Consider the following 17,684-nt stretch of genomic DNA (forward strand, 5'->3'; position numbering starts at 1 on the left):
CAGCAGATTCAGTGCTGGGTTAAGCCAGTGCGTAACCATTGCGCTACACTGCCTCCAATTCTATGTCTGACTGTAGAGGATGTGCTTTCTGTAATGCCACTCTTTGCAGCATGTGAAATGTGCAAAAACAAAAGCAAAGAAACACGTTGCAGTGTTGTTTTGGAGACATTCAAGGTGAGGCTGGATAGGGCTCTGAGCAGCCTGATCTAGCTGTGGTGGCCCTGTTCATTGCAGGAGTGTTGGACTGGATGGCCTTCAGAGGTCCCTTCCGACTCTAAGGATCTGTGATTCTATGACAGGAGCCCTAATGAAGATGACATATCTTTAAGAAGAACCTAGCGTGCTGTAGGAGGATGCCACATCCATTGAGAAGGGACTCAGTTACGTTTTCAGAGATTGGAACCTTTCTGAAAGAACATAATCCTAAAACTTTTTAATAAAGTAGAGCAGGTCTACAGAAGTGGAAGGAGGAGAGTCTTACTGTGCTTTTTTCCTTCTGCTTCTCAACCCCCGCTCCTGTGCACTGTCTCACAGAAATCATCAGTGTTTTTACACTGAAATCAAGCTGTTAATTTTACCTTGAAACAGTTACCATATTTTGACTGTATTTTTCTTTGTCTGTCTAGCAGCTGGATCAGGTGTCGCCAGCAGACAAGAAAGATGTGTTTCAGAAAGCTCTGACAAGTGGTGATGTGTCGCTTATTGAAGAACTCTTAAACTCAGGTGATGACAGTCAAATAGGAATCTGAATATATTTAATTGAACTTGGAAAGAATTCTAAAGCTTTGACGTTTATTGCTTCAAAGTAATATCTGGGATTAATGTAGAAATATGTGAGTGTTTTCAATATAGATTGTGGACTGAAATCACTTTTTTCAGTGTCTCGGTGTGATATATTATAGGAAGTTCCTTCTAATTTATATTTATTTGGTTAATCAGGATTCCTGAAAGCTTAGAAAGCTATGGTGCATGAACAATGAAATAAGGTGTTTCTTTGTTTTCAAGCATACCTTTAACTGAAAATAACTGTCGCAAACACCAAAATTGAGGTATTTTAAATTGATAGTGAGAATTCAGTGATTGTTCTTACTTACTTTAAGTGTTGCAAAGGGGATGTTAAAGGCTTAAAAAAATTAATAAAATTAAGAAAATACTCTTTCCATTTGTGAATTCCATGCTTTTTTATTACTCACAGTGTTGTTACGTTTCTGGTATGTGCCATGGGTAATACTGCTGCCTTGGCAACATTAGCTGGACAAAGTTTTTGTGATTCCTGAGGGTCTGATAGCATTTGTGTGACATTTGTTTCTGAAAGGTTGTTTGTTTGAAAACTAAGACCTTTCTTTCTCTTTTCTGTTACTCGGTGTTTCCCTGTAGTTTCTGCTGTTTAATGTTAAGAGAATTGGATCACTAATTGAAGCATCCACGGCAATCAGAAGCTGTGTAGCTGAGCTGCCCTGCCTAGTGATAATTATCAGGAAGTTCTGCTTCAACAAGCAAGCAGAATATAGCAGCCTAGAGTTTGTTCTCTTAGAAAATGTCTTGTGCTTGGAAGAAAGTAGGTTTTTAGTTGGCACTGTCGTTTTTCTGAGTTTTAAAGCAGTGATGTTACTTGCCCTTTGGGAAGACTGTTTCTATCACAGTTTGGAATAATTTTCATTCAGATCAGTATTAAGTCAAAGCTAATAGTAATGAGTGAAATACACCTTCAGTCCTACACTGGAAAAAAACTGTTCTTATTTAGAATTTTTAGTGGCACCTGTGCATTAGATTGAATTACTGTTTTGTTATATTTGGCCATTTTTAACTGCTTGTACTTCAGAGAAATAATAGTAGCTCAGATCAAACCTTTGTGTTGATGCCTGCTGTGTAGTGAGCTGTCTGTTTGGAGGGTGATGAGAGGAAGAAGAGGTCAAAGACAAAGATTCCTATAGTCTGGTATTCTATCCCTAAAATGCACAAAGGAGTGTTACAAGGGAAACTATGTATTTTCTATGATGATTAACAGTAATTTGACACATCCAGTACAGTCTCTTCTGAGCTGTACAATGTAATGCCTTTCTTACAGGGAGGTGTTTCTAAAGAAAGGTAATGTAGTCCTTTAGTGGATCGGTGCTTAGTCAGATGAAATCTTTGCCTCTAAAGTTGCCTTTAGTTTATGTTCAGTAAAGCTTGTAGGAGTCTTGCAATCCATGCTCTGACTCCAGGTTTGTGTTGGAAGGGGATTTCCTAGCAACAGTTATGGACGTTCTTTCAGGCAGAACAAGAACATGTTGTTTTTGGCCTTGCATAATGACAGCTTGAAGAATCAGTAGTGCTGAGGGAGTTTCATAGAGCTCCTTTAGGAGATGGACAAGTGCCACGTCTTCTCTTATCCCTCCTATGAAATGGTAACATACTGAGAACAGTTTTCTGAAGTGTATGTCATTAAAAATTAATGCAAACAAGTAGAAGGTGCAAAGATGACTCTAGCCTTGTAGTCTGCTCTGGGAGTAAAATAGTTAATATTGTATCATCCATACATTTGTTGTTCTATTCTTAATGGAACTGAAAGTTAGGGGGACCCCCATCTGACGGGTCAGATGATCAAAGCTGAAACTACAGTCACTCCTAAATTTTCAGAAGTCTTTTCCAGTCCTGTCTTTGCGTGTGTCTTGGAGCTCATCTGTTCATATGGAAGGATGTTCAGACAATAAACAATAGTAAACTGTGTACAGGGGGAAAAATGAACAGTTTTCCAGCCAGTTTGGGACTTGAATCCCAGGTCAGATGAGAACCATAGCTCTCCCAGCAGTGAGAGCCATCAGCAGCTTTGATTAACTCACTAAGCTTTAAAGTGTTGTGAAGCCACAGTGCTAAGTGTTGACAGACTTAAATGAGTATTTCTAATGGAAGAGAAATTTTGCTGTACCATTTGTTTTCAAAACATTGTGGAATGCCTTAGGTTCTCCAAGATTAAAAGTACAAAACCCCCTGCAATGGTCAGGGTTGGGCAGGTTTTATAATTTGTCCTTCAAATAAACTAAAGCCGTTGGACTGGAGTGTCCATGTGTCATTGGTATCATCAGCTGGAGATAGTGTGGTTAGTGATGGCAACTGGAATGTGACCCTTAGACTAGAATAGCCCATGTATCCCTGCTGCTGTAGGAATGAGTGAGGATCTAAAGAGTAGCAGGCTTGCAGCCATGGGTCATTGGACCCAGGTGCCAGCAGTTGTTGGTACTACAGTGATACCTTGGTACTTGTTGGATGGAAATGTGGCGCTGCAGCAATCTTGCTGGTCTTTTTCCCTTTTTTTTTTCTTTTTTTTTAACAAATACTGTCTGCTATACAGGTAAAGAAAAAGCAATGAGGAAAAACAGTATCTCAGGTGTTCTAGCAAGTCTCTACATGGCTGCTAAGTAGATATTTTGTCACTGTTATTTAAATTCACATGAATAAAAGCTCTAGATGGGAGTTGAGTTGCTTGGTCTACTTATCCTCAAAAGAGGAAAAGTGGTTTCTTTATGCTGAGGATGCCAGCTTTCCAATAGTCCTTTCCTACTCCTGATGCTGTTGGATGCCAAACTTTCTAAACTTTTGAAGTGATTTGTCTAAAAGGAAGCTCAGATATGACTTACTGGCTCTCCCTCTAGAACATGGCTGTGGACAATGCAATGTTTTGTATACTGCACACAAACCGTCACGCTGTGGCAGTAAAGGTTGTAGCTTGTATGTATGTATATCTGGTCATAGGTTATGTGGCTAACAGGAGTAAGAATGGTTCAATATCTGGCATTCATTGAATGTTTCCTCCTTATTGATTCCTTACACCACTCCTTATCTTGAACAGTTAAAAAAATCAATCCCAGAGCAATGACTTTTTATTCCCTCAGCTTTAATGGCTTCATGTTGCTTACACTGATCACATCTTTGACAAACTACCAAGGCAGGGAAAGCAAATATACATCCTTCATGAAGAAATACACATGTAGCTCAACAACCAGAAATTTTTTAGGATGGGACTTTTTCCCCCCACAATTGACTACTGTAAAAAAAGGTAGTTTTAATTGTTCATAATCGTGTTTGTCTAACGAGGAATCAGCAGATAGAAACTAAGTGCTACAGAGGAAATAATACTTGAGGAATTATTGAAGGAGTGATTCATCTTACAGTGAAAATCCACAGAGGTTTTTCTTTGCAAGTTGTTAGATAAGTTGCTGGGTCTGGCACTTAGTTGTTGGTGAATTTGGGAGGGCAGTCTGTCAGGCTGTTTTACCCACAGGGAAGTTGTGGCCACTATACAGATTAACAGGCAGAACTTGCGATTTTGACTGAATCTTGCATTATCCTCTGTTTCCTTCTCGTAAGCTCAGATTTTGTTAGTACGGAATGCAGAACTGGTATTTACTGCTTAGCTACATTGGATAGCAGAGGTTAAAAGGAGCTATGAAGTAGGAAAACCTGAGTCGGTGTGGTCCTAATGGTATGACAAGCAAGTTGGTTCTACCATGGCCTGATAAGAATGAAAATATGGGGGGGAAAGGGTTGATTGAGGTAAAGTACCTAAGTGGGGATAAGAGTAGGCTGTATACTAATCTGAAATTGTTTTTGCATCTATATTTATCGTTTACATGTTTGTTCAGTGTAGCTTTCCTATTGTGCTTAACTGCATGCATTGAGAGCAAGGCTTCCTTGGGGTCAGTTCTAAAAGTTGTTTTCTTCGTATTCCAGATAAAGTTGTACATATCAAATGAAAATATACCGTGCAAATCCTCTTACTGGGTCTGTGTGCAAAAGGAGTGAAACCTTTGAGACAACACGTATTTGAATGAGAATGACAAAATGCATCTTTGTATTGGTGTAGTTTTAAAATTTTAGTATCTTAATTTTGGCAGGTATGAATATAGAAGACAGCATTCGGTTTGGGTGGACTCCCCTGATGCATGCTGCCAGTGTGGCTGATTACGCAGTAGTACGTCTTCTCCTGGACAGAGGTGCTAATGCATGTTTTGAAATAGGTAAGATGTAAATGAAACATAACATCCAGTACCTCTCAGTATCAGACACTGTCTTACCCTTATTCTCTTTTTTGTATACATAGGAAAAAAATTCAGGTTTGCAGTCAAGATTTTCTAATTTTGAACTAAAAGTAATAGTTTTAAATTAAAAAATGTGTTGTTGGATCTCATCTGGTATCAGTTAATGGCGTATTTTTGTTCCTTCTTTCTCTGTCTCCCTTCTAACTCCCAATCCCCAAGTGCTTCTTTAAAAACGGAGCTTGGAAATACTTGTTCAAGAATTCTCCCATGAAGTTTTACAGTTAAAATGTCCTTTGTTTGATCCTATTTTATAGTATGTACCTGTAGAAAACAGCTACAATTCCAAATCTTGACTGGTAACCATTGCATTTAAATACATCATGATGATGTTATCTCATCCCTTCTAAACCCAACAGAAGTACTCTTTTTACTCAAAATATAATGATTCTTCTGTTCAGCTTTCCAACTGGGTATGTGCTGTGGATTCATCTTTAGGGCCACATGTGCTTTTCTTCTCGCCTCAGTAGTACCAATTTGTTCTCTCCAGCCTCTCAACATTGGCCTTCTAAATATACCAGGTGACTTGTCCCTGTGATTGCACTGTGCTTAGGAGCTAATCTGTGTATGAACTCAGATCGCTTGCACACAAAGCAGTTTTGCTTCTAAATGTCCTCGTAACCAACAGTAGAGGACTTCCATGTGGCTGCCTGCAACTCATACCTGTTCAGTGTTTATGGCTGTAGAAAGCTAAACATTGGGCAGAAACTGCTATGGCAGGAAACTGCTATGGGCAGGAGTTTCGGCCAACAAGTTAGCCAACATATGTGGCATTTTTTCAGTGTGTGACCAGCTGCATCTGCCCTAAGTGACACCTTGCTGGAATCAGGTTTCTTAACTTGATTCCCAGCTAGTCTGTGCAGGGCAACAGTAACTAGAGCATATGTGCAATGCTGTCCAGCCAGGAGCAGTCTTGCCAGTCATTGATTCATATCAGGCCAAATGTGTTTCATAAAGCTTTACCATCCTGATGTGGCACAAATTGTCATCAGTTCTGGTTGTTCTGTATCAGCAGTGATTCTATACTAATAGCCCTATAACCTTGTAACCTTAGTGGTAGCTATACAGTTAATTAACTCTTGCCACATTACAGTTATTCTTTGTAAGCTGGTAGTAGAATGAATCGGTAGTCATGAAGAACAAGGAACTGGATGTAATATTCAGTGTGTGGTGAGATCAGAATGTGGTGTCTTTGAGGTGTAAATTCACTGTGTCTTTTCAGCTAATCACACAGATGGATATTTTTGCAGTCTCTTACCAATTTTTCTGCAAAAAAGAGGAACCTGTGTGTTGTAGAGTGTTTGGTCTTTTCTTGCTCATGCATGAGCTATAGTTGGGCTCTCAGGAATCAAGTTCCCTCTCCTTCTTGCTGTCTGAACTACTGAATATGAATATAACTATAGTTTCTTCTTACATTTAATTCCCAGATTAATCATGTTTGTTGCTGTCTTTTGCTCAAAACCTGCCAGTTTCAGTTCATGTTATTATTGATAAAAAGTTAAACATTTTGACAAAGAATCTGTCAGTGTGTCGTATAATTTACTGATATGTTAATTACTTGTTCAGGAGTTGGACTCCATGAATCTTGATATTTATTTTTTTGTGTGTAATATGTTGAAGTTTTTGTTTATATGTGGTATGATTTCTGCATGGCATAGTTGAAAGTTACAAGATGGTGTATAAAAATCCAGATGAATTTGAACACATGGTCTTAAGTTGGAGGAGCGGGGGACAAGAAACGGTGAGATGTAGAGCAGATTGGGGTGAAGTGCATAAGCAACTTCTCAAATGAAATCTGATTTCATCTTAAGATTTTTCAGGAAAGAGAAAATAGGTTGAAATGCTTCATGGTCTGATCAGAACTATGTGCAGTTAACATTATACTGGTTAAATTGTTAAAGGCATGCTTGAACTTGTATGCAGGTTTGTGTGGTAAGCAAAATGAGCAGTTGTTCAAACAATGGTCTCCTGACTGATTCTAGGGCCAAAGAGCTCACTAAGGTCCTTGGGGTACAATATTTACTGCGTGTCTGCAGAAAGACCGTAGGAAAGTTGATCTCTGTCCTCTGGACAAACAGCAGTTCTTATTCATGAGCAGAGTGACCCTGTGGCACCCCATTGGCTTCAGAGCTGGATTAAATACGCTGGTCCTTCCTGTTCAGTCTCATGGATTATATAGATCTGAATTTAAAGAACATCGAAGGAAACACTCGTCCTTTTGCCATCTTCCTCCTGCCACTACTGCTTAATGGTAGTCTAGGTTCTTAAACTGATTTCCTTAAGCCGTTTAATAAAGCCCTTATTCCTTCAAATGCCCTTTTCTATGGGCTTCTGTACTCCCTAAAATTTTTGTTGCTATATGGGAAAAATATTTTGTGCTTTTTAAAAAATTAATTAATTAATTAAAATAATAATAATAATTTTCTGTAAGTTGTTTCTTCTCATGACTGTATTTTGAGAAGAGGTGGGGACAAACAGGGAGTAGTTAAGCTACCGGTGTAGGCCAAGATTTGAGAAGCAAGAACCTGAAGTTGATCTCCTGCAGGCTTTTCTAAGGGGGAGCTAAGCAGCATCCTCACCGCCAGTAGGGATAGAAGCTCTGCTACATTCATTCACTCTAGTCTTTCTGAGTATCTTCTCTTTCTAGATGCCTTTATCTAACATGATAATTCTAGTGACGTTTGCTGGGAGAAAAACAAGTTTCTTATCTTTTTCTAAATATCTTTGTTTATCAGGACCTGATTAACAGCTCTACCAAATGTTAAGGCTTTTAAAGGAACTTTTGGATTTGTATGGTATTTAAATTTATGTACGTCATTTTCTAACTGTAAGTTTCAAAACAGATAAGTACACGGTGCTGATGGCAGCATGTGCTGCTCATGCTTCGGAGAAAAAGATCTTGAGGACGGTAGAACTACTTCTGTCAAGGAATGTTGACCCTAACCTCGCTTGCAGGTACAAAAAAATCTCCGTGAATATAGTGTAAAATCTAATGTTATTGTAGAGAGATTTTGAGACATACTTGTTATGACTTAACCTTAAGTCTACTTCATTAACTTTGTATTACCTTCTACTGTATGTATACAGGAAGATAACTGTGCAGGTTTTTTCTCCTAGTACAGTAGTTTATCAGAGTAAGTATGTGTGTGATCAATTATATCCAACTTATTTTGTGGTTTTTTATGGTTTTTTTTTTGGGGGGGGGGGAGGGTTGTTGTTTTTCTTCCTTAAGATAATAACTAATCTTAATCTTTTGTTTGACCACAGTGTAATTACAAGAAATGTCCTCTGCCCTTCCCGGGTAACAAAATAAATGCCCCATTGATCCCTTGTAGGCTAAGAATTCTTTATGAAAGAACTGAAAGTTATAAACTCTGAAATAACTATATCTTGATGCTCTCAGCTGGCTGTATGTCAGTATAAATGTCCTGCTTGAAAGAACTGAAGTCTTTGCACTGCAAAACTTGACCCTGGGTGTTTGAAAACATAAGCCAGTGTAAAGCTGGAAGTTTATACTTAAAAAGGCCTTCAGCTGAACTCTAAGGAAAAAAGATTGGCTTCTGACACAAGAGATGGGAATTTTAAGGGCAAGATTTGATTTATAAACTGAATGTGTTATGCATACTTGGTCTTATTTATTTACTATCTCTCTTTGTTCTCTGAGACCTTGTACTAACATGAGTTATAGTTGCATGTACCAGATACTGTGTCCAGTTGTATTTATTGCAGTGGTAGTCTATCTCAAATGAAAAGATAAATGACAGTCCAAGACATAGCATTTGAATCGAACAAAAGTGGAAGTTAAATGACAAGGTCTGGATTTTTCAAAGATCTTCAGGCTGCCTTTTTCCTCTTTCTAATATTTGACCTCTGTGTGTATTACACCATTGTTAAAATTGCTTGGACAACTGCTGCTGCTTTGTGTGGGCTTCTTTCAATGTATAATGAAAGGATGAGGTGAAACCTACCAAACTTGGTTCTCTGAAGATCAGGAGTCAAAACAGATCATTTTTTATATTGAGTCCCACTTCACCTATTCCATTAGAAAAAGCAAAATGTTCCCTAAATGGGAACACTTCCAAAGTGTCCATGAGTTTGAGATTATTGTGGGAATCTTCTCTGTGTGATCAGTTTACCACAGTAACTAAACACGTGAACTTTAGTTCTTGTTTTGGTCTTTAAAAACCAGTGTGATTTTAGGAATCTCCTCTTAAATCCACCTGCAAGTGAACTTTACTGGAAGGCAGAGTTTAGTATACTTTTACTTTCCCTGTTCCTTTCTCTGTTAATCTGTGAGTAGGGCTGGTATGGGAAGTCTTTTGGCTTCACATCATCTGAAGTTGATAAATGGAAACTTACAGGGTTGTATTATGGGGTTTTTTTGTTGTTTCGTTTTTTGGTCTAATTCATAGAATGTGTGGGGGTGGGGGAGGTGGGTAGTGAAAAATAAACTGGTATTTGAAATGTCATCTAAGAAAGAATATGGGTGTAGGAGTCTGTAGGTGGATGGTTTATTTGCAGTAGAGTATTGAGGAGAGTGTTTTGAGTAGAGTAACATATTTGCTGAATCAAAAATGAGGAATGAGGAAGTTTTGTAGAGAAGGTAAGGTAAAAAAAAGTGTAAGTGCAAACTGATGAATTTTGCTAGACAAGAAGCAAGGTAATGGGTAGGTGAGATGGGGAGGTATTTTAAGACCTGCTCTGTGTGGTCTTTGTAGAGTTACTGCATTCAGTGCTTCACTTAAATGAATGCTAGCTTGAAAAATTTGTTCTGCTCATCTTGTGAAATTTACCTCCCTCTTACTTCAGAATGTAAATTATGTACTTCACCTTTTTGTAAATCCTGGAAATATTTAAGCAGACTTTTTGTTATTTATTTGTTTTTTTTTGCTTGTTTTTTAAAGTTCTTTTAACCTGCAGTGCTTTCTTAAAGGGTCACTGATTTTATTAATATTAATCTGTGACTCTGTTTTAGACAGAAGGAAAATGTGTGATGAACTGACAACTAAACTAACAGGACTGCTGCTGAGGTTGTATTTCACAGGTTGTTTTGTAAACCTTGGATCTTAATGATGGCATCTTACAAGTCCTTACTTATGTGAGGTGCAGTAAAAGAAAGCTAATGGCTTTACAGTTATAAGAGTATGGGGTGAATGTATCTGGTCAATGACTAAGGCTGTCCTTACTATTTCAGGGTGGCAGGGAGAAGTGGAAAAAAGTATGATTATTCCAAAACTAAACTCTTCTAGAGTAAAACTGAAGCATACTGTTATGTGCAGGAGTGAATAAGCATTAAAATATAATATGTTGAAGTCTGTTGTTAAGTTACCTACAAATATTCACTTCTGCTTACACTGAGTAGTTTTAAAGATTATAAAAAACTACAATGGAAGTTTTACAATGGAAGGTTTTGTCTGCTTTGCTCTCTTGGCAAGATGGTAGTGAATGTGTTTAATTTTTGTCTCGGTACTGCTGAGTTCACAAGGTGGTTCTCCAGGTTGCAGAGTCAGAATAAAGCAATTGTGTAATGCCTCAATTTTAGCAAGATATTTATTGCTACTTATAAGATAGTAAGTCTGTACTGCCACATAACAGTTTCAAAGACCTTAAAGTTATCATGGTGTGATAACTAACTACACCAAATGACTAATAGTACATTTTAATAAAGGAAAATAGCTCAGGAAAAAGTTAATGCATTAAGGTATGTTTTATGGCCAGAGGCAAGAAAATCAGGGCATTAAATACCAATTGAGTAAATATCTTTGATCTACTATGATCTAAATATCTATGATTACAATTACCTTGTGATGATGTTTTACCTCATTACTTTTAAAGTCTTATTGTAGCACCATAAACTCAGTAAGGTGTTGTATGTTGGTCAAATATCAGTACAGGGGAATTTAATATATAAAAAAATAATCAAATACTGAATTACATTTAGCAGAGAACTTTGTTCATATGGGTTATTTCCATTGTTGCAGCTGGTGAGAGAGTGTACCAGGGAGATTCATCATCACACCTGCTGCTCACAGAGAAGGACTGGTGGGAGATGTGGAGGCTGGGAGCTGTCTTGGGCAGAGTGACCACAGAATGGTAGAGTTCTCTATTCTTGGTGAAGTCAGGAGGGGTATCAGCAAAAAGGCAGCCTTGGACTTCCAGAGGGCAGATTTTGAAGTGGCAAGGACACTGGAAAGGAGGGTCCCTTGGAAGTCAGTCCTGAAGGGTAAGAGAGTCTAGGAAGGCTCTTCAAGAAGTTCTCAGGGGCACAGGAGCAGGCTGTCTCTCTGTTCTGTGAGATGAGCTGGTGATGAGTGTGGATGAACAGGAAACTTTGTGTGAGGCTCCAGGAGAAAAGAGAGAGTCTACCTCCTGTGAAAGAAATGACAGACAACTTGGGAGAGTACCAAGGAGTTGTTAGGATTTAAAGGGAGAAAATTAGAAAGACAAAAGTCAAGCTTCAGCTCAGCCTGGTTACTGTAGTGAAAGAGAACAAAAAGGTTTTTTTGCAAATTAAGAGGAAGGCTAAAGAGGACCTCTGTCCTTACTGGACGCAGTGGGGAATGTGACCACTGATGTTCTCAGTGCCGCCTTTGCATCTGTCTTTAAAAGTCAGACCAATTATCCTTGTGGTTCTCTACCTGTCAGTCTGACCTTGGTACCAGGGAAGGTAATGGAACAGATCATCTTAAGAGACATCTCATGACATATACAGGATGACCAGGGAATTGGATCCAGCAAGCATGGGTTCATGAAAGACAAGTCCTGCTTGACCAACCTGACCTCCTTCTGTGATTGAGTAATCCACGTGGTGGATCAGGGAAAGGCTGTTGACATAGTCTGCCTAGACTTCAGCAAAGGCTTCAACACAAGTTACTGAAGCTGCAGTGTCTGCAGGGGTCCTAAAAATGAGGGAAGGATTCTTCAAATCTTTTCCTGTGGGTAGTTATCACAAAACTTTCTCTGTGCATTTTTCCTGACTACAGTTGTATCGTACCAAGTGTTAAACTGACAGATAATAACAGATTTAGCGAGTGAGAAACAATGGACAAGGATGAGCAAAGCCATAGCTGTAGCAGTGGTCTGAAAGGAAGCAGAAAGGCAGCGATTTAAGAAACCTACTTGGTATGCGTATGTATTTCGGGGTCCCTCTAGTGGTCAGCAATGAAATTACTGGTAAAAAGCTGTTTCAGAGAATGTTTCTTATCTTGAATTGCTTTGTTGTAGAATAAACTTTTACATCAGATTTTTGCTATATATATATGTAGCAAAATATATATACATCTATATATACACATATATATCAGCTATAAATTACAAATACGTAACACTTTTTTAGGAAAAAGAAAAACATGGCATTTTAGGATACAGTACTTTTTGAGTTGAGTATTGTTAGTAAAATATTTTAGCTAATAATTGTTTACTTCATAGCACCCAGAAACTTAACAGCTTTCTCCTACAATGCCACATACTTGCCAATTTTTCAGTCTTACTGCACCAAAGAGGAAGAATCAGGCTGCTCAAAAGATATTTTCTAAACAGACTTTTTCGAGCAATATGTATATAAGTATATATATAGATATATTTCTGACAAACATCAGATCAGTGCACTATAGCTTCATCTTTCAAGCATCTAAGAGGAAGCGTAATAGACTTGTCGTCACAGTATGGGGATGTGAACAGAAAATAAATAGAATGATGGGAAAGGTGGTGTCTGTAAGTATTGCTTCAGCAATAACAAGTAATAGTTTTGCATGTATAAAAGAGCAAATGTCAACATACCTGTGGGAACAGAAAATTAGAGAAAGGTCAAGGACGTAAGTATTTTGATGTGCATTTACTTTTAGTATTTGTAAACATTTTTAGTATGGCATTTCTATGTAATTTCTTGATGACTTCTTTCAGGTATGCTCAGGAGGGCTCGGAATGTTGGTTGTTGTTGTGTACGCTGTGGTTTTACACTGTACCTCTGTGCACTAACCATGGTTGTGTGCCCTGTGATTCTTTTGCTGGTAATGTTTTTGTCAGTATAAAAAATGCAAACAGATATAAATGAGTGACTAAATCTCCTGTTCTGATAAGCTGAACCTTGTGGTAAAGCATAAACACTGCGCCATGGGCTTTCATTCTCTGCTAAATTGGTTCTACAGAAGTGAGTATTAGCTGAATTGAGGTACCCTGTCTGATCATACAGCTGGATTTTAACTCGACCTGCTTGTCACTGTTCCTTCCAGGAAGCAAATGACTCCACTGATGTATGCAGCTAAAAAAGGCTATTCTCATGTTGTTAGTCTTCTTGTTGCTCATGGATCACACGTAAACGCTCAAGATGAAACTGGATATTCAGTAAGTGATCTACTTCTGTATGTGCTTCAATTAATTCTTTTAAAATAATAGTAATTAATAAAAAAAAAGCTTATTTGTTGTAGTCTACCTTGAGATTGCTTTGCACATCGTGTGTTTGTCTTTAGATTCTGCCATGTAAGAAGTTATAAATTTTGTTATGCATTGAACCTCTATTTTTATTATTTATTCATTCATTCATGGCTCTGTATGCAAGCTTAATAAAATGAAGTTGCTTTTCATGCAGGCATTAATATGGGCAGCGCACCACGGACATAAAAATGTAGTTTTAGTGTTGCTTGAACTTGGAGCTGACAAAAATCTACAGACTAAGAACAAGAAAACAGCAGCAGAGATAGCAAAACTCAATGAACATTCAGAGGTACTTAATTTTGTTTCTTTGTTGCTTTGGGGTGTTTGGGGCTATTTCTCTATTTGCTTTGGGGTGTTTGCTTTGTTTTTTGAAATTGCTTGGAGAATCTGTTGTTAATTGTATTGATTTCTGCAGAAGTTTTACTTTAATAACTGCAATACAGGAGGAAGTTGAGCTCTTGCCAACTTTTCACAGTTTTAAATGCTTTTAAATGCTGTGCATTTTTTTTGCACATTGCTGTCATTTGTTCGGCTTATTCCTTTTTAGCATCTTTGACTTCAGTTTTGAAATACAGAGCAAGGGAATAGTAATGGTGACATGAGAAGTTGTAAAGTCCTGTGTTCCTTTTTTTTCCTGGCTACCCAATTGTGTGAGAGAGAAAGCAGATATCAAACTGATTGGCAGTGGATAGTTTCTGGTATAAGCTGAAAGTGAAAAGGCCAAAGCTAAAGAAGGGAAGAGGGATGCAGTGGTATGTGCTGGCCACCTTCCAAATCTCTTCTCAGATTCTTTGGGAAGAAGAGAGTCTAAAACAATGTGAATTGGTCATCAGATCATTGGAAAAGCAGTGACTAAGTACCAGTTTGAAGAAAGCTGCTGAAGCATACACACTATGTATGCTCCTAAAATAAATCGTTTTATTGCTCTTACTAGATGGTACCTGCTGGATCAGTCAAATCAGATCTGTGTGTTTTGCTTTGAGTTGCCATTACCAATAACTTCTTAGTGTTTTTTTTCCAGTGTCCCATTAAAAATATGTAATTCACTTGAATGATTTTTCTACTTCTTCCTCCTTTTTTTTTCCTCCTCCTGTCGTACTACAGGGCTAGGCAGGAACAAAAATGGTAACTATGCACAGAGTTGTCAGTGTAGGCCAGCAAGATCAGTGTCTGAGACTCAGCAGTCTGTCAGCTCCACTTATTGAAAGGGGCTACAAATGCTTTTTGTCTGTGATAAATGACTTGTTCAGCAGGCTGTGGCCACACAGTCTTACAGCATGACTGTCTGACATAGAGGGAATACGGGCTTCTCGCACTTGAGAGATGGGTCTTGCTTCTTGACCTGTGAAGTGTTAGCTTTCACACAGTTACTGCAAAGTCCAGCAGATGTTACTGTGATATTTAATGGTTGTGAGCTTCTTCCAGTTTAGAAGTCTGCTCTTCAGCCTGTTGAAAGCCCCTCTGGGTTGTCATAGGGTCTGGCAACAGAAACTATATGAAGGGAATGTTTATTTCCTTGCATATTGTACTGAGTTTGGCTGGGGTGGAAGTTACCTTCCTAGCAGGTCATATGGTGCTGGTTTGGATTTGTGACCAAACCAATGTTGATAACATAACAGTGTTCTAGCTATTGCTGAGTGTTTATGCAGCATTGAGGCCTTTGCTGCGTTTGTCATTCTTCCCCTGCTAGCAAGCAGGCTAGGATAGGTGGGGGTCTGAGAGGGGACATGGCTGAGACAGCTGAGCTGAAGTGACCAAAGTGTTATTCCATGTTGTTATATAGCAGCGTGCTCAGCAGTGAAAACATGGGAGGAGTAGAGGGATTTTTATTAAGTAGCTGTTTCTTGGAGAGTGGCTGGGCATCAGTTTACAACTAGGAGATGGTATGTTTGCCTTTGAATCGCGTTTTTGTTAGGAGTGTTTGTGTGTGTGTGAGTTTGCGTGTATATATGTGTGTGTACATATAAAAATACATCCCATTTTAGGGAAAGGAAGAGCAACTAAGTGGGGACTTATGTGTTATCCAGAGTCAATCCACACTGTATGTGTATAGACAGCTGGCTAGTCACATGAATTTCTGTGCTTGAATTAATTTAATTCAGAAATGTTCCTGATGATAAACTCTTAGAGCTTAGTCTTAACTCCTTACTATAGTTGAATTAGAAAAGAAATAGCAGATGTTTGATGTTCCCTCAGTGTAGTAGTTCATAATAGAACTCTTTGTAGTCTGACTTCTGCATATTTCTTTATGCACGTTAACTAACATATTTTGGCTCTTTCAGATTTATAGTTTACTCTCTCTGACTGTAAATCACTCGCAAGGGAAATACTGTGGGACAACAAAGCAAGAGACTGTGTACAAATTTCTGGCAGCTGCCTCTGACCACAGCAGTAGGTAAATAAATTCGTAGTGTAATTTTGGTTTATAAACACCTGTTAGAGATTGTATTTGTTCATAATAAGTTTCACTAAAATGCATTGCGTATCACTTGAAGCACTACCAAGAACCCACAGTAAGTATATTAATATTCATTTTTCAAGACTATATAGTTCCTTTGCATTGTAAATTGTGAGCATGCTCTAGATCTTCCTTTCCTCTCACTTGGCATAAAGTACAGCATAGGCAGGGTCCAATGGAACTTACATGTGTTTCGGTGCTGTTAAATTTGTATGCTTCTCTGTTGGATAATCCTCGTTTTGTGGTTATCTTCATTTGATATTAAATTTCAGATACTTTTACTGAATACCTGTTCTCATCTTCAGCCATACATCCGAGAAAGCCCAAGTAAAGTGTAAACAGCATTTAAGCTCCATAACTTCTTTTATAAGCATGCCTCTAACTCTGAAGCATGAAAATGTCCTTTGGCTGAACTCATTACCTGCTTTGAAGATGTCTGGTACTGTTTTGTCGTGGAACATACAGCTAAGAAGTCCTCAGCAAATCATCCATTTTCTTCTTTGAGCTGCATAGCCTTGAGAAGACAATCTCCAGTGCCCATAGTCTCTGTGCAGTGCGTTCTGGTTGGTCAGATTAATATTGTCTCTGCTCAGACAGGTCATGCAAAATTTGAAATACCACAATTATGTATCATTAGGCTGATGGTAGTTCATTAACTTCAGACTTCAGGTAGTCTCAGACAGAGTTATCTTGTTTCAGACAGAGCCTCATCAGTTTATGTTGATAGAAGAATGTTTATGTTAGTTAGATTTTTGTCCTCTGAGGCTTCAACCACAATCATCTTAGAGGAACTTCCTAAAGTGAAGGGTTGAAGACTTTGCATGGTGAAGTGAATTGTTGTGTGTTGTTCTCTGTTGTGTGTATTACTAGTGAAATAAGGAAATAAGCAGTTATTCATATGAATTTTGTCCTTTTGAAACACGATGCTGGCTAGAGGGTATTCTATCAGTGTCTTTGTCATCTTGATAAGCTTTGAAAACACACACACATGTGCACGTTTGTTCTTTTTGTTTAATGGTAGACAAGAGGTACAATATTCTCAAGTTGGAAGGGACCCATAAGGGTCATTGAGTCCAACTCCAGGTTCCACACAGGACCATACAAAAATCAGATCAACTGTCTGAGAACATTGTGCAGATGCTTCTTGAGCTGTGGCAGCTTTGTGCCATGACCACTTCTCTGGGGAGCCTGTTCCAGTGCCTGACCACCTTCTTAGTGAAGAACCTTTTCCTGATATCCAGCCTGAAACTCTTCTGTCACAGCTTCATGCTGTTCCCTCAGGCCCTGTCACCCTCAGCAGAAAGAGACCAGCACCTGCTCCTCCACTCCCCCCTGTGAGGGAGCTGTAGGCTGTGATGAGACCTTCCCACAGCATAGCTCCTTGAGTTGGATGCCTCCTTCCTGCCATTGGCCCTTGTAGTTTTCATCACAAGCATTGCCAGTTCTCTTTTCAGCTTCCATTTCCTCTCTCATCTGCTCCTCCCTAATGCATCACTGAGTACCAGATGTCAGCATGGTGCCCCACCATGAATGATAAATGAGTATAAACTGTCCTAGATGTTTGTATCAGCTTTCTGCAGACATTAGGTAGTGAGGGTGGCTTCACTCACTGACTTCTGCTGTCCTAGTGAAACAATTGTCCTGGCTCCATATGTGTGGACTGTAAAAGGAGGAAAACAAATCCATCAGAAATTTGCTTCTTCAACCCCTAGGCT

The 17,684-nt window shown here is 38.7% G+C and overlaps 1 protein-coding gene across 4 annotated transcripts in view; it reads left to right on the forward strand.

Moving 5' to 3' along the window:
- ASZ1 (ankyrin repeat, SAM and basic leucine zipper domain containing 1) overlaps window positions 1-17,684 on the forward strand; it is a 32,186-nt gene that overhangs the window by 1,306 nt on the left and 13,196 nt on the right. For 2 of the 4 annotated variants that reach the window (XM_015853549.2, XM_032442914.1), the window contains exons 2-7: window positions 627-723; window positions 4,878-5,000; window positions 7,922-8,033; window positions 13,310-13,421; window positions 13,666-13,800; window positions 15,794-15,906. In XM_015853549.2, coding sequence (XP_015709035.1) covers window positions 627-723; window positions 4,878-5,000; window positions 7,922-8,033; window positions 13,310-13,421; window positions 13,666-13,800; window positions 15,794-15,906 — 692 coding nt within the window. Of the gene's footprint in view, window positions 1-626; window positions 724-2,291; window positions 2,391-4,877; window positions 5,001-7,921; window positions 8,034-13,309; window positions 13,422-13,665; window positions 13,801-15,793; window positions 15,907-17,684 lie in introns of those variants that run through there. The other 2 variants (XM_015853560.2, XM_015853567.1) reach the window with 2 other exon arrangements.

The sequence above is a fragment of the Coturnix japonica genome, chromosome 1 (assembly GCF_001577835.2).
Source record: "Coturnix japonica isolate 7356 chromosome 1, Coturnix japonica 2.1, whole genome shotgun sequence".
Taxonomy (NCBI): domain Eukaryota; kingdom Metazoa; phylum Chordata; class Aves; order Galliformes; family Phasianidae; genus Coturnix; species Coturnix japonica.